Genomic DNA, 15,688 nt, shown 5'->3' with positions numbered 1-15,688 from the left:
GCGTAATATTTGACTTCACTCAAGCAGTAGGTATGAAGTTTGTTCAAACCTACAGATTATAAATTAATGTTACAAGAAAGAGAAGACTCACAACATACAACTTAATGATTTAAAAATCCACACAGTATCTCTTTGTCTTACTGTATTTTAAAATGTTTCCTTTGCTCTGTTGTACTGTTTTAAGGAATTAAAAATTATTTTAATAATCGTAAGAGTATGTATTATGAGGGGAAAAAAATGAGATTTCCTTACAAGAATGTAACTAATCTTGTCTTGATCATAACTGCCAGAACTGTCAAATAAAAATCACAGCAGTATAAAAAACAGTGTTCATAACACTTACTGTCCCCGGAGGCATGCAATAAAAGTTCTTTAAGTATAAACATCATGATCAAAAGTCATCTTATTCAATGCATGTAAAAAATAAAACTACTGATTTTTAAAAGTTTACATTAAGTAGATTTTCCCCTCATGCTGGAAACCGGAGAAAATCTACAAAAACAGGGCACGATTTAGCAGAGATGTGCTCTTAAAATTTCATTTTACTTTTAATTGCACTTCTGTTAAATCCCACACTTACCTCTGCAATCTCTATCCTTTTTGCTAGATCATCAAGAGAAAGACAGCTCTCGTCGGAAGGCAGATCCTCCTGCAGACTGTAGGAGGCTTCTTCGGGAGAAAGATCTGGAAGGAGGTCTGAGTCTTCCTCCTGGTTGTCTTCACATGACAGGGAGTCTTCAGCATCTTTTAAGCATCCTTCTAACAGGCTGTTCAAATAGTCTTCCGTCTCCTTATTGACTCGCTCGTCCTCGCCCCCCCTGTCCTCGGGGGCCATGCACACTCCTGGACGCACTGCACTTAAGTCAGAGTCCTGATTACTCTCACAAAGTGCCCTCTCAGAGCGCTCTGGCTCGGGCGGCCCCCGTGGTGATTTTCCATCGCTGTCTGGGAGATCAGGTTGCTGCAGCTCATTGAATTCACTGTTCTCAAGTCGGTCTGTGGCCAACGCCTCAGAAGCATCCTTAAGTGGCAGACGGAGTCCCTTTCTTTGAGTCTGGGAACACGGTCCCTTGGAGGTGGGCGCAGGTGCTATGAGGTCAGGGCCGGGTGAGATCAACGGCTCTAGCATGGACTCGCTGGGGGGCGACGCTGCGGGGGCTGCCGCGGGGCCTCCTATTGTGGCCACATCTCGGCAGGCCTCTGTCTGAGGCAGCTGCGAGTGGCTGTCATCGTCACAGGCGTCCTCAGACCGGCTCCCGACCGAGTCCCAGGGCTGGGCGTGGAGCTCCCGCGTGGCCTCGGCGCTGCAGACCGGCTCCTCCGTGTGGCCCTTCCCTGCAGTTACCGGCAGGCTCAGGGGCTCGGCCTGCCTGTCCATCGGGTGACAGCAGGGGCTGCTCTCCTGGGTTCTCTCTTGGCGCTGCCTTTCTTCCCTTGGCTCCGGGCCAAGACAACTTTCACTCTCTGAAGACGAAGAAAAACAAGTTGTTTTAAGGTTCAAAAACAACACTTGGCACAGGAGGGAAGAGAAAGGACATAGGAATTAATACGTGTGACACAACAAAATTCGAAACCTCTCCAGTGGAAACTGCATCTGCTTGGATTAATGGTATCTTTAGAGAGAGGAAATACTCTATTCAGTCAGTAGCCCTGAACAGAAATTGTTCGGAACCTGTTAAGAATATGAACGTGTAATTTAGGCTTCGTTATCGTTGAAAAAGTCATTTTTCAAAGGTTGAAAGATATTTTTCTGACCTTTATTGGCTTTCTATATTTCCTTTCATATTTACTCTCCATTGAAGATAAGATTTATACTGTTATTTTTCTGGATTTTTCAGTTTTAAAGACTACCTGCTGTGGAAGAAGAGGATTAGTTCTCTCAGTTCTTTCTATTCCTTTCCCCCAATGATATATTATTTCCCTTCCTCTAGCCTCCTACTACAATACAACACAATTCTGGGGTAAACCAATATTCACGCTTACCCTGCTATGGCTTTGAAATTTTATTCATAACTGACCCACATGGTGTACTAGGATACATTTTCCTTTCTCATTTCCACTTTACTTTGCATGCTGTTAACTGTCTCATTCCTTCATTAAAAAAAAAAAAATCCTTGCTAGGGCGCCTGGGTGGTTCAGTCAGTTAAGCATCTGCCTTCGGCTCAGGTCATGATCTCAGGGTCCTCGAATCGAGTCCCGAGTTGGGCTCCCTGCTCAGCGGGGAGTCTGCTTCTCCCTCTGCCCCTCCCCCTGCTCATGCTCTCTCACTCTCTAATAAATATTTTTTAAAAAAATCCTTGCCTATGTATCTCCAAACTCTGACAAATATACAACTATAGCATATGTACCAACAGATACCCTAACAGTTTGAAACCATCCTTCTTGGGGCGCCCGGCTGGCTCACTTAGGGAAGCATGTGACCCCTGATCGCAGGGTTGTGAGTTTGTGCCCCATGGTGGGTGTAGAGATTACTTTAAAAATTTTTTAAAAATCTTGAAAAAAACACAAACAACATACCCTTCTTGCACCCCTAAGCGGAGCTGCTCTATAGGCGGGCTACACAGGCCTTGTCCTGGAATTCCCTTCCTGTGATCTCTGGAATTCCCTCTGGTTCTGTGTTGGGAACATTGTTTCTGAATCCCAGGTCTTCCTCTTTGTTTATTCTCTCTCGGATTTTTTTTTTTTTTTTAAGGTACATGGAATGTAAACTTAAGATTGCTCAGATCTGAAAGTCTTTTCCTTCACCTGACTAAAACTTTGGTTGGGTCGTTTTCCATGTTGGAGATAACATCCTCTCACAGCTTCGAAGGCACTGCTGTACCGTGTCCTGCTTCCGGTAGGGCTTAGAGTCTCTCAACCAATCCGAAAATCAATCCCCATCACCTACATTTGCTTCCTGGAGATTTAGATTTTCTTTCTATCTGGTGTCCTGAAGCTTCGTCAGGTTTCTCATTCTTTGTGTTGGGTACTTGGTGGGACTTTCAACCTGGACACCCATGACCTTCAATTCTGGGAATTTTCTTGTATTACTTCCCTAATCATTTGTGCCTGTTGCTTTCTGTCTCCTCCCTTCAGAATGCTCGTCTTCGGATTTGGGCCTCATGGACGGATCATCTCTACCTCTTCTGCCACACTGCTCCTCTCTTTGCCTTTGGATTAACTTTCTGGGATGCTGCCTCAATTTTACCCTTGACTCTTCTAATTAATTTTTTAATTTTACTTTTTTTTTTTTTTTGAGAGAGAGAGAGAACGGAGTGAGGGGTGGAAGGGCCAAGGGAGAGAGAAAATCTTAAGCAGGTTTCATGCTCAGCACGGAGCCTGACTTGGGACTCTATCTCATGACCCTGAGATCATGACTTGAGCCTAAATCAAGAGTCAGACGCTCAGCTGACTGAGCCACCCAGGCACCCCATAATTAATTTTTTTATTGTGGCCATTACACCTTTTATCTTCTAAGAACATTTTCTTTCTCTGAATGTTTTTCTTTTTTAAAACAGCTCTGGAATGCGTGAGTGGCTCAGTCGGTTAAGCATCTGCCTTCGGCTCAGGTCAGGATTCCAGGGTCCCAGGATTGAGTCTCACGCCAGGCTCTCTGCTCAGCAGGGAGTCTGCTTCTCCCTCTGCCTCTGCCCCTCCCCCTGCTTGTGCTCTCTCTCTCTCTGTCAAATAAATAAATAAAATATTTAAAAATAAAAAATAAAGCAGCTCTTTATTCTTATTTTCATATATACAATATTCTCTCTAACCTGTGACACTGTTCATTTTTTTAAAGTTTTCATCTGTTCTCTCCATTTTATTTCCTTTGAACTCCTTTGGTTTGACTGACTGGTCTGGTTTCCATCTTTCCTATCTGACGCGTTCTTAAATGAGGCAGCAAGGAGCTCTGTGGGGAAAGGCAAGTCTTCTCCAGGACTGGTCAGTCCTCAGCGTGGGACGAAGAGGGCCTGGGCCATGTGCTGGGAGGCCTTTAACATGAGTATCTGGAGGTTTTATCTCCCGGACGAATAGCCAGTTTCCCAGAGAGGAAGAAAGAGACCAGCTGCCACAGTTCTAGATGCGAGCTGCAGAAAGCAGGCTCAGGCTCTCGCCATTCCGGTGGTAAGATTTTCACTCAATGCTCATTTTCTATATAATATCCTTTCCTTGAGTTGTGCCTGATCCATGTCCACATTTCCCCTAGCTCAGGTGCTCTACGGAGTAAGTGTCAGCCTCCCGCTGGGCAGAAAGGGCTTTTAAACGTCTAAGTGTTTCTCGTGTAGTCGTTCGGCCCAACCTCCTGTTGCCAGTCCAACCATGAAAGCTTGACGTTAGAGGTACCTCCACGCTTCCCATTCCCAAACCTTTACAGGTGGGACTCAACATTGTTCCTGTAGACACTTAGCTTTCTACTTTCTCTGGTGCAATAAGCCGGTTGCCACCCATCCACCTGCTTTCCAGACTCCGGAACTTTCTGGATGTTGGATTTGCTGCTGCCTCCTCACTGATTCTGTGGCTGTGGGTTTCTGCCTTTAAGGATGCATTTCTGGGGCCGTCTTGGTGGCTCAGTCAGTTAAGGGCCTGCCTTCGGCTCAGGTCATAATCTCAGGGTCCTGGGATCAAGCCCCACATCGGACTCCCTGCTTGTCAGGGAGACTGCTTCTCCCTCTGCCCCTCCCCCCCAGTACGCACGCACTCTCTCTCTCATAAATAAAATCTTTAAAAACAAATAAAACCCATAAAAAAAGAATACCTTTCTGACATTTCAGTGGTGATCTAAGAAAAAATGAAGGTAAATGTTTGATCCGTTCTGATTAATCAAAAATATTTTCTGAATTTTTGAAAAGTATGCATTCTAGTATAAAACTTAATATTGTTAATGTTTCTGTTACTATTAGGACAAATTTCTGTTAATCAGTGCTCCCTGAACCCAGAGATCTAGTGAGTGAGTCTGTTACTCCCTACTGTAGTCACTTAACACCTACTAACAAAAACTCTACTCTGATGAATAAATGGAGTAATGGCTGAGTGCATGACAGATGCTTACTACACAACTGAGTTAGAGAGGGGGTTCTAACAGGAGCAGTTAGGCTTCACCTAAGTTCTACCGCATAATCTACAGAAATGTCCCTGTCTCTGAGTTACTCTTTCAACTCCCATTCCCCCATGAGTTCTCTCTCTTTTTAAAGTTATATTTATTTATTTTTAGTAATCTCTACACTCAACACGGGGCTCGAAGTCACAACCCAGAGATCAAGAGTCATGTGCTCCTCCAACTGAGCCAGCAAGGCACCCCTCGCATGAGTTCTTGTTACGGTAAAATTCCCCACACAATTCATGATGTAAGACTAAATCATTCCTCAATGAACATGTCTTACACTTTCTGAATATCTCATTAACATTAAGCACAAACACTGGAGTGGTATCAGGACTGAAGAAGAAATCTTCATGGTACACTGAAAAAAAAATACTTTAAGTATGAAATGTTGATAACATACAGCTTCTACAGAGGCGAATTCAAAACTAAAAATGTTCATACCCAGTCATCAGGGAAAAGCAAGTTAAAACCACAATGATATTCATGTCCCCTGAAATGACCAAAATAAAAAAGGCTGACAACAGTAAATGCCAGCAAAGATGTGGAGCAATGGGAATCTTTACACACTGTTTGTGGGTATAAAACTGTACAAATATATGGAGAACAGCCTGACGGTTTCTTCCCTATGACCAGCAATTCCACCCTCAACTCTTTAACCAAGAGAAATGAAAACACAGATCCACAGAAAGACTTCCCAGAAGTTCTAGTCACCCCCCCCACTCATGTTCCCTCTCTCTGTCAAATAAACAAATAAATAAAATCTTTTAAACACTTTTTTTTCAAATTAGAAGTTTTATTCATGATATCCCCAACCTGGAAACAACCCAATGTCTATCAGCAGGTGAACAGATAAACAAGTTGTGGTATAGTCGAAGAGTGGAATACCCCTCCGCAATGAAAAGGAATGAACTAATCACATATGTAACACTGGGTGACTCTGAAAAACAGTACACTGAGAAATTCTATTTATGTTCAATTCCAAAGCAGAGAAAGCTCACCAATAGTAAGAGGAAGCACTGGGTTGCCTGGGCCTGGAGGTGGGACAGACCGATTACAAAGAGAATTGGGAGGAAGATTTTGGCATGATGAAGATGTGCTACATCTCAACTGGAGTAGCAGTTACGTGAGTGTATACGGTTGTCAAAATTTCTCAGATTATACACTTAAAATGGGTATATTTCATTGCATGGAAATTGTCCCTCAATAAAGTTGATTAAGAATGGGAAGGGAGGTGTGCCTGGGTGGTTTAGTTGGTTAAGCGTCTGACTCTTGATTTCAGCTCAGGTCATGATCTCAGGGTCATGAGTTCAAGGCCCTGAGTTGGGCTCCATGCTCAGTGTGGAGCCTGCTTGAGATTCTCTCTCTCCGTCACCCTCTTCCCCTTCCCCTGCTTGCGTGTGCACGCATTCTTTCTCTTTCAAAATAAATAAATATTTTTTAAAAATTAAAAAATTAAAAATGGGAAGGGAAAGAGAAGTATAAAACCCAGATGATGGCTTTCTCAGGGGTGGGGTGAAAGCAGGAGATGGAAGACAGGAACACAAAGATAGCTGTAACAGAACTGACAGGAATTTGGTCTGTAGTTGGGTATTAGGCTTATAGGTCTTCATTTTGTTATCATTTGTTATAATGTTTTATGTAACATATATTATATTTTACATATAAAATATTACCTGATAAAAATTAAGAAAAATATAAGTTAATAAAAACACATGGACTTCAAGGTCAGAAAACTAGGGTCTGGCTTTGAGTTCTAATGAATTCTATTCCTGGATAAGTCACTTCCTGGAGTTTCTTAAAAATGATTCAGCGTAATTTACATTGGTTGTTAAGAGGAAGAGATGAAATAATATATATAAAGGTGTTCTGAAAATACAAAATGCTGTGTAAATTACTTGAAGAGTTATAATGGCAGGTTGATTATAAAATAGTAATGAATAATACATAGAGAACATTAACAGAACAGCATTAGCAGGGGCAGCAATAGCGGGGGAAGGAGGAGGAGGAGAAAAGAGCAGTCAGCATATACTGAGTTCTTCCCTCCTGCCAGGTACCGTTCTGAACTTTTAACATGAAATGACTAGTTTAATCCTCATAAGACTCTCATGAGGTAAGTTCTATTAGTGTCCACATTGGGGAGCCAAGGAAAGAGAAGCCCAGAGAAGTCAGGCAACTTGCCTAAGGTCACGGTGGAGACAGGATTCAAACCAGACCAGTCTTGCTCCAGAAACAATGTCTTTAAGCACTACACAAAAAAAGGGCAAGTTAACGTGATATAGAAGGAGCTTAAGACCAAGGGAGCTGGAGAGAAAGAACAGGGAAAGGAAAGTCTAGATTGAACTACATGTTGGACGTTGTTAAATGAGGAACATGAGGTAAAACAAGAACAATATATTTAATACCAATCATTTAAAGGATTATTTTCATATTTCTCTTTTTCTCACATCTATTCAGAAAATAACCAATCTGAGGAAACTAACTCTGGGAGAGTTGACATTCTTCTTTAAAAGATACTGTTTTATCAGACTCGGCAAGATTTCCCTCCCCAGAATTTACCTTCCTCATAAGATGGTTGTCAGTGAGATGTCTGCATTGGGAAAGGCTTGATAATGCATACAGCTCACTGAGCAGAAGGATGCCGCATTCCGTCAGAAACCAGAAGACCCAGGTTCTGGTTGTGAATCAAAGCACAAGCGAGTGACTTGCACGTGGTAGCTCAGCTTCCTCATCTGCACCCCGCACCTCACAGCAGAGGCCAGGCTAGAAAGCTAGTGCCGAGCCTGAGCCACACGGCAGCCAACGCTCACGGTCAAACCAGTCAGCTGGGCCCTGGAGACACAGCCGCACCCAAACCGCGTGGCTGTTTTGTGAATTTCTCCCTCTTTAAGATCTTTATAGAGCTCATTTTACTATCATTTCCAATATAAAAAGGACTGGAAAAGAAGAGACAGCCCCTGTGGTATATAGCCTAGAGGTTCCTCAAAGAATTAAAAAGAGATTTACCACATGATCCAATAATTCCACTACTGGGCATTTACCCAAAGAAAATGAAAACACTAATTGAAAAGATGTACACTGCTGTGTTTATCACAGCATTATTTACAACAGCCAAGATATGGAAGCAGCCCGTGTCCATCGACAGAGGAACAGTAAAGAAGATGTGGTGTATATATACAAGGGAATATTATTCAACCATAAAAAAAAATGAAATCTTGCCTTTTGCAACAACATGGATGGACCTAGAGGGTATTATTCTAAGTGAAATAAGTCAGCCTGAGGAAGACAAACACTGTAGGAAATCACCCACATGTAGAATCTAAAAAACAAAACAAATGAAGAAACAGACAAAACACAGAATCAGACCTATAAATACAGAGAATGAACTGGCGGTTGTCCGAGGAGAGGAGAGGGAGTGGGGCGGATGCGCAAATGGCTGAAGGGGAGTGGGAGGTAGGGGAATGAAGACGTCAAAAGAACAGAAGTACAGCACAGGGAATACATAGTCAGTAGTACCATAATAGCACTGCCTGGTGAGCCCAGCATAATGTATAGACATGTCCAATCGCCATGTTGTGCACTGAAACTAATGTAACATGGTGTATCAACTATACTAAAAAACAAAACAAAACAAAACAAAAACAGAAGGTTACCAGGACATATTAAAAATAAAGATGAGGGGTAAAAGGTAGGAAGAGAAGTTTGCATTTCATAATGCAAAACACAGAATAAAATTTTATTTGGAGAAAAATCCAATTTCTTAAAATAAAAAAAGAAAGAAAAGAAAAGAAAAGAAAGAAAAGGAGAGATAGGAAGAACAGAGTATAATAGGAGTGACTTGAGGCAATATCCCAAATTTGGCCCACAGAAGAAAAGGGGATAAAGATGTAGTGGGGGGAAGGGGGGAAGGCTTTGTGAACAGAAAAAGGCAGATTAAATTGAAGGCATTGTCATCACCATCACCTTATCTCTTTGGGCAACTCAGCCCAAACACCTGATGCTGTGTGTTTACCATGAGGGCTCTCAGGCCCAGGGACAGGAAGCCTCAGAATACAAATCATACATCAGGAAAAACAAACACCCTAAGATGTATTTATTTATCTTTATTTTCTAAAGTTTTTATAACAAACACACATTAGTACTGTAAGAAAGAGTTTCTAAAAATCTTTGAACTTTTGGCATAAGACACAGAAGTGGCATAAAATATATTATAAATGCTTTAGAAATGTATACATGCAAACTAAAGTACACCATAAGTTAGTTAACAAAAAAGGGGAAGAGAATAAATTGTCATAGATAAATTACCAAGAAACTGAGCTCTTAAATATCTACATTTGCAGCACAAATTTCTGGTCAAGTCTGTATAATAGTTGTTGGTTTTTAAACAGAAAGGGGTATCTGAACATACACCAAAACCAACTCTGTTTCAGAGCACTTTTGTACAATTTTGTCATATTCTGTTAGATAGATACAACTATCTACTGAAAACATGGAAATAACTTTATGTTTTTATAAGAATTTAGATGTTATAATTCCTACTACTAGTTTTCTAAAAATAGGGTTACACAATATAAAAAGAATCTCGCTTCGCAAATTTGGTACGAAAGGTATATGCAAAAAAATGTAAATGCACAAACAGTCCTTGTAACACTTGTAGAAGTTAAGAAGCAGGTGTCTCTTATGTCCGTCTCTAATGTAAAAACATACCTGGTTCTTTGGCTGTGGCTCCTCTTTCCTTTGGGTCCTCAGAAACTATTAACTGCGTAAAGCATTTCCTTCCCAGAGGCTTTTCTACAGCTGCTATCTAAAAAGTTAAAAAAAAAACAAAAACAAAAACAACACTTTGGGGGAAACTGTTGCGTTAAGTTAGAAAACTGAAAATACTTTGAAAAAGGTTTCATTATTTCCTAAAGCAGTCCATACAATAGACATATGACTCCTAAGATTTTTTTCCCACAAATATTTTCGAGGAGACAGTCTCTTACCTTACGTTTGGATAAAAGAGGACTGTAGAAAAAAAGAGAAAAAAAGATTTTTAAAAAACTACAGCAGCAATATGCTTCCAAACAAATGTCACTGAAATGGCTGTAAAAATAAAATATAGCTTCTCTGGATTCTAATATTAGTACAGAACGTTTCCAGGGCTGAGACATTACCACTGGTTCACACAGTTCAAAGAGCGACTCTCTCATGTGTTAGCTCCTTAGCTTGTCAAATAAGCTGTAAATGCTGAGATCCAGGAAAAAAACACAACATTTTGCTAATAATGTAAAGAGTATTTCACACACATATTTTTAAAATTTCAGTTTATATCTGTATCATCTGAAATAGGTTATGATGGAAGATAATTTTATTGGCATTATCCATGGAAACAGGTAACAAGAAAGGGAATTTTAAAATATTTTATGTTTTAGGGAATATTAAAGATAACAGAATGCATGTGTCCACAGAGAAATTATGCACAAAAATATTTATAGCCATTTTCTTTGTAATACTAAAAAACCAGAAACAATCTGAATGTCTATTAACCCTATCATGGACAAATAAATTGCTACAGAGTCCTACAGTGAATCCACAGAAGGAATAAAACTGAGCAAATTACCATTACATGCAACAACATGGAACACAGACATAGCACAGTGAGGAGCAAGAGCAGTTAACACAGAAATCTCCACTCGGTATGATTCGGTTTGTAAGAATTACAGAAGAGGCAAATATACTGTTATAGAACTAGACAGTGGCTATTTTGGGGGGTGGGTGCTGACTTGGCACAGGCATGGGGGAGCATGCTGAGGGGCTGGGCTGTTCTGTGTCTTGGTCAGAGAGGTAGTTACATAGACATATATGTGTATATAAAACCTTCACTGAGCTTCTGTGCTTTAATGTATATAGAGTTAAAAATTAATTTTTATAGAAATAAATTTAGGAGTAATAATTTGCGGGGGAGATTATCCAAATTTGAAGCATAAAACGCCATACCAATATTACATTAAATACATATTTGTTTTCAAATAATTAAAACATCTGCAATACATTAAAAAATGATTAATTCCATGGGAAAGGCAGGGAAAGTGTCTATACCGAGTATTTTGAAAGAACACAATCTCCTTTGTCGTAAAAGATTCCATTATTTTACAACTCTATGAAGTTGAAAGTTAATCTATTTAACATGCTAAGAAATTAGGTTATAATGCAGAGTCCCTAAAAACACTGTTTCCAAGGTTCAAATCAACAGCAGAAAACTGTCATCCTGAGAGGTGAACAAACATCATTTCTGAATCTACAAAGATTCTTCAAAGGCTTGTCTCCAAAAAAATCAGACCCTAACTCTCCACTCCGTGAGCTAAACAACAATTACTTGGGTCTGTTTCATTACTGACAAGTAGAGCTTTAGTTTACTCTTTGTGATTCCGGTGGAAAAGAAGAACAAGTTATCCACAGGATGGAATCTTGCAGCGTCTGTCTGGAGGATTCATGTCATACATGCCAGAAATCTAGTTTAAATATCACTAGTTTAAACACTATCATGTCCCCTCATCTTCAGAATTCTGAGTCTTAGAATAATGAATTCAAAAAATATATTTAAGTGCTTTATTATCACTATGATTTAGTTTTAAAAATCCCAATCTTTGATACAAATCAAGCAATTTAAAATTATCTGGTAAATGTAAAAAAAAATATCTGGTAAATGTAGCTTTCCTTCTGCAGTATTTTGGTTAAATATTGTACTGTTTCTGCTTTCCACCATTAGACAAATCTTACAGATGGGTTTTTACTACAACATACAGACACTGGCAAACAACTACAATAAAAAGTCCTAATACACAACTTTTTTCCATTTCCATCACCTAATCTCTTAACCAAAAAGAGATCAAAATTAAAACTTACATTTAAAAATTTCTGATTAGAAGGTGCTTTGAACTTACATAAAGTTGAACTTTTACTGAGTTCTCAGAAACTATGATAAAAGCTAATCAGATAAAAGCTAATCATTTTGTTTTAATTTCTCCAGCTGAAAACATTAACAAAAAATGGATCATGAATTTCAAATATTCAGTGCTACAATGCTTCTTCAATACCCTACCCCAACTTATTCCACACAAGTACTGATGTACTTACTCTTGGTGTGTTGTGCAAAACTTAGTAAGCCGTTCAAAATCTTCACCATTAAATCCTTTTTCTGAATTCCTTAGAGATGTAACTGTATGTGGTTGTACAGTTTTCCATTTTGTTTCTAAATTTAAAATATTTGTTAGTTACTGGCTATTACAAAACATATTTGGGGGGGGGCAAAAGTACTTAACTGGCACCACCGGTCAAGATCCCCATGCAAAATTATCTTCTCATACAACCCAAGTTAACACAGTTAGAAAAAGCTAAGTGATTACTTTTCAGTATGAGTAAATATTATCCCAGAGACTAAATTAGCCAGTAGGGCATGCCAAGGGATCGGAAGAAATGCAAACAGTTGTAAGTGTTCTTTTCTTGGCATTGATACGAAGAGCAAAATACAGACAGAAATTTTCTCACAATGACACAGACTCATGGTTAAAATTGCTACTTTCTTTGCAACATTAACTTAACTGGAGAAACCATCTATTTCCTGACTTACAAAAACCAGGTCAAATATGTTAAATTTCTAGATAGGAATGTGTTAGGTTACTGATAATTGCATATCCTATGTGAGTCTGTACTTACCCCACTCTTCTTGAATGGCAGAGAGATTTGCAAGCAATTTCTCATGATACAGTCGTTCAAGCTGAATGAATTTCATTGCTTTCTCATCTGAATAGAAAAATTGAGGAAAATAGAAATCCAGACTCTACATTTAACCTCGCATTTGAAGAATATCCTCTCGAAACTGGGAATATTTGGAGCTTACCAAAAAAATGAAAGGACTCTAAATATTTTTAAATTAGGGTTTCTTGGTTTGGAGTAGGTAAGTTTTAACGTAGCACGTGATGCCACAGCTGCTTGGGTTCCGTTCTAGCCGCAAACAGAAACTAAAAGAGGGTTTCAATGCTTAAGGAATGCCTGCTTGCCAGCGTATCTCTAGCCGAATCAATTAAAAGTAATTTAATTGGAAAGAGGAATCCTGGAATCTAAATGTTTCCCATTTTTTTCCCTCTACTTAAATCACTTTCTGTCCAACAACATTACCCTCTAGTCAAGTGCATGTTCCTGATTTTGACTCACCTTGACTCTTTATTTCTCACTGAATGCTTTTCCCCCATAAGACCAAAGGCTTGCAAGCCAAAACAAGGACAGAGCACAACATTATACGGATCTTTTGTAAAAATTTAATTAACTGGCCAGAGTGATTTTCGTAATTACGCGTTTCCACTCTTTGGTATATTTTCCTCTAAACTTCTGCCTTCTCCATCTGTATCACACATTCAGCATCATATGAGGTCGTGGCCAATTGTCCAACTGTCCACCTTCCTTTGGGCCATGTTCTAAATGTTGACCCAGAAAGAGGGGAAGAGAAAAAATGCTGGTTAGCTTTTTGCCCTTCCCATGATTGCTTGGACGTTCAGCTCTCTCTCTCATCTGTAGTCTTCAAAATATGCTGAGGATCATAAACTAGGCCAGGGAGAAGTGGGGGCAATTCCATTTTTCTGCCCATGACGTAAAGTATACCAAAGTTCCCCAAACTTTACTGAACGTAAAAGTCATCTGAAAAGCTTGCTAAAATGCACATTTCTGGGTCTGATCTCCAGAAGCTCTGATTCTGAGGCCCATGGGTGTGCACACTACGAACCCCCCCCCCCCCCGCAAATGTGGATGCTGGTCTGCACTCCACTACATTGTGCTCATTATTTGGTTAGAAAAAGAGTTCTAGGGGCGCCTGGGTGGCACAGCGGTTAAGCGTCTGCCTTCGGCTCAGGGCATGATCCCGGCGTTGTGGGATCGAGCCCCATATCAGGCTCCTCCGCTATGAGCCTGCTTCTTCCTCTCCCACTCCTCCTGCTTGTGTTCCCTCTCTCGCTGGCTGTCTCTGTCGAATAAATAAAAAATAAAATCTTAAAAAAAAAAAAAGAGTTCTAGCTTCCCATCCACCAGAATTAGATCTGCCGCGTGCTTAGTCATGAGCTGCCATTGTCTGAGGTGGTTATCAGAGTCGATTTGCTAGGGTTCAGGATAGTAATTGTGTTTCCCTCAACCTGCTTGGAGATGGGGAACAAGGTCAACAAGGTGAGGACGGAGTCGAAATCACACAAATGGAGAAACACAGATGGTTAGGGCACACTCTTTCTAGAGAGTCTATATTGGGCCATCCCTGGAAAAGAGAAGCGATTTTTACAAAGGACAATTAGAAAACTGAGGAAAGAAATGTTTCCTGTATAAAAGCTAAGATGCATTCTCACATGACAGCACTGTTCTGTTTATTACGAGGGAAGAATTCAGTCTTCCTTTTGCAGCCGAAAGCTAGAATAAGACGGTCACGAGAGTTCCTACGTGTAACACGCCACAGGCTGTACCATATGAATGTCACTTGACTTGTATCTGTTTTAATTCAAAAGAAAGAAAACCCAATGGATTTTTAAATTCTATTTTTCAGCGATGTAGCTTTTTTCCTGCCCCCCCAAACATACAAATATTTACATTGTGGTAAAATTGGGGCTTCTTCATGGAAGGCCAAATTTGGGTAGTTCTAGAGAATTTTCTGGAGTTGCAGAAATTCCCTACACCTTGCTTTCTGATGGGGTTACATGGGTAAACACAGCTGTTAAAACCCATAGAAAACAACAGATATATATCTCTATACATCTATATCTCTATCTATCTATTTATCTATAGTTTGTAAATCTCAACTTCAAAAAATGGGCAGTTCTCCATGAGTCCTATGAATTTCTTCCTGTAATTAAGGATACAGTCCTCCTCCTGGAAATAGGACTCTGCTATCTGTTAAAAAACAAAAAAAGACAGGTAATTAGATTAACATTTGGATGAAAAGGCAAATTTGGAACAAATCAAGACCTCAACCTTCTCCAAGTCTTTGATATCAGACTAAGAAAACTCTGAACTACACTCACCAGTTGAGAAGAAATCTGACTGTAGGCACAGGACATATTTCTGAAGTCACTGATCGCAAGCAAACGGAGACATTCTTTGGTCTTTATGACAACCCCTCTCGCCCTATTCTATTTCAAATCAAAGCCAACTTCACCGATTCATTAGAGTTTAGAAGTAAGAACTCTAGAGAATGAGGAAAATACTACAGGGGCTTATAACAGTGTAACATGGGTGAAAGAGTGACTCTGTATTGTAAATCAAAAAGTTAAAACGTGTCAAGTCACATGCGACTCATTCGCATTTCACCAACTACCTCATGGGACACTGACTTTTGGTTCTCTTTCGATATTTCAGAAAATGCAGGGCCAAGTGCTAAGAGTTGAGCAACGACGCTTGGAATACCTACAAGGTGCCATACAGGATAAAGGGCATTGGATGGGGGGGGGGGAGAGGTCCAAAGATTCAGGATCTGGTCCCAGTCGAGACTTATCAGTTACCAGATTCATTCTAAAGCATATTTAAATTGAAAAATTTGGGGCACCTGGGTGGCTCAGTAGTTGGGCGTCTGCCTTTGGCTCAGGTCATGATCTCAGGGTCCTG

The 15,688-nt window shown here is 40.1% G+C and overlaps 1 protein-coding gene across 3 annotated transcripts in view; it reads right to left on the bottom strand.

The window, feature by feature from the left end:
• CNST (consortin, connexin sorting protein) overlaps positions 1-15,688 on the bottom strand; it is a 112,630-nt gene that overhangs the window by 16,243 nt on the left and 80,699 nt on the right. For all 3 annotated transcript variants that reach the window (XM_026509547.4, XM_048225259.2, XM_026509549.4), the window contains 6 exons: positions 14,947-14,977; positions 12,770-12,856; positions 12,191-12,305; positions 10,057-10,078; positions 9,779-9,875; positions 581-1,464 (listed from right to left, as the gene is read on the bottom strand). In XM_026509547.4, coding sequence (XP_026365332.1) covers positions 581-1,464; positions 9,779-9,875; positions 10,057-10,078; positions 12,191-12,305; positions 12,770-12,856; positions 14,947-14,977 — 1,236 coding nt within the window. The remainder of the gene's footprint in view (positions 1-580; positions 1,465-9,778; positions 9,876-10,056; positions 10,079-12,190; positions 12,306-12,769; positions 12,857-14,946; positions 14,978-15,688) is intronic.

This window comes from Ursus arctos, unplaced genomic scaffold (genome assembly GCF_023065955.2).
Source record: "Ursus arctos isolate Adak ecotype North America unplaced genomic scaffold, UrsArc2.0 scaffold_2, whole genome shotgun sequence".
In the NCBI taxonomy this organism is placed as follows: domain Eukaryota; kingdom Metazoa; phylum Chordata; class Mammalia; order Carnivora; family Ursidae; genus Ursus; species Ursus arctos.
The sequence above is the reverse complement of the archived record's forward strand: the minus strand, read 5'-3'. Positions and strand labels throughout refer to the sequence as shown.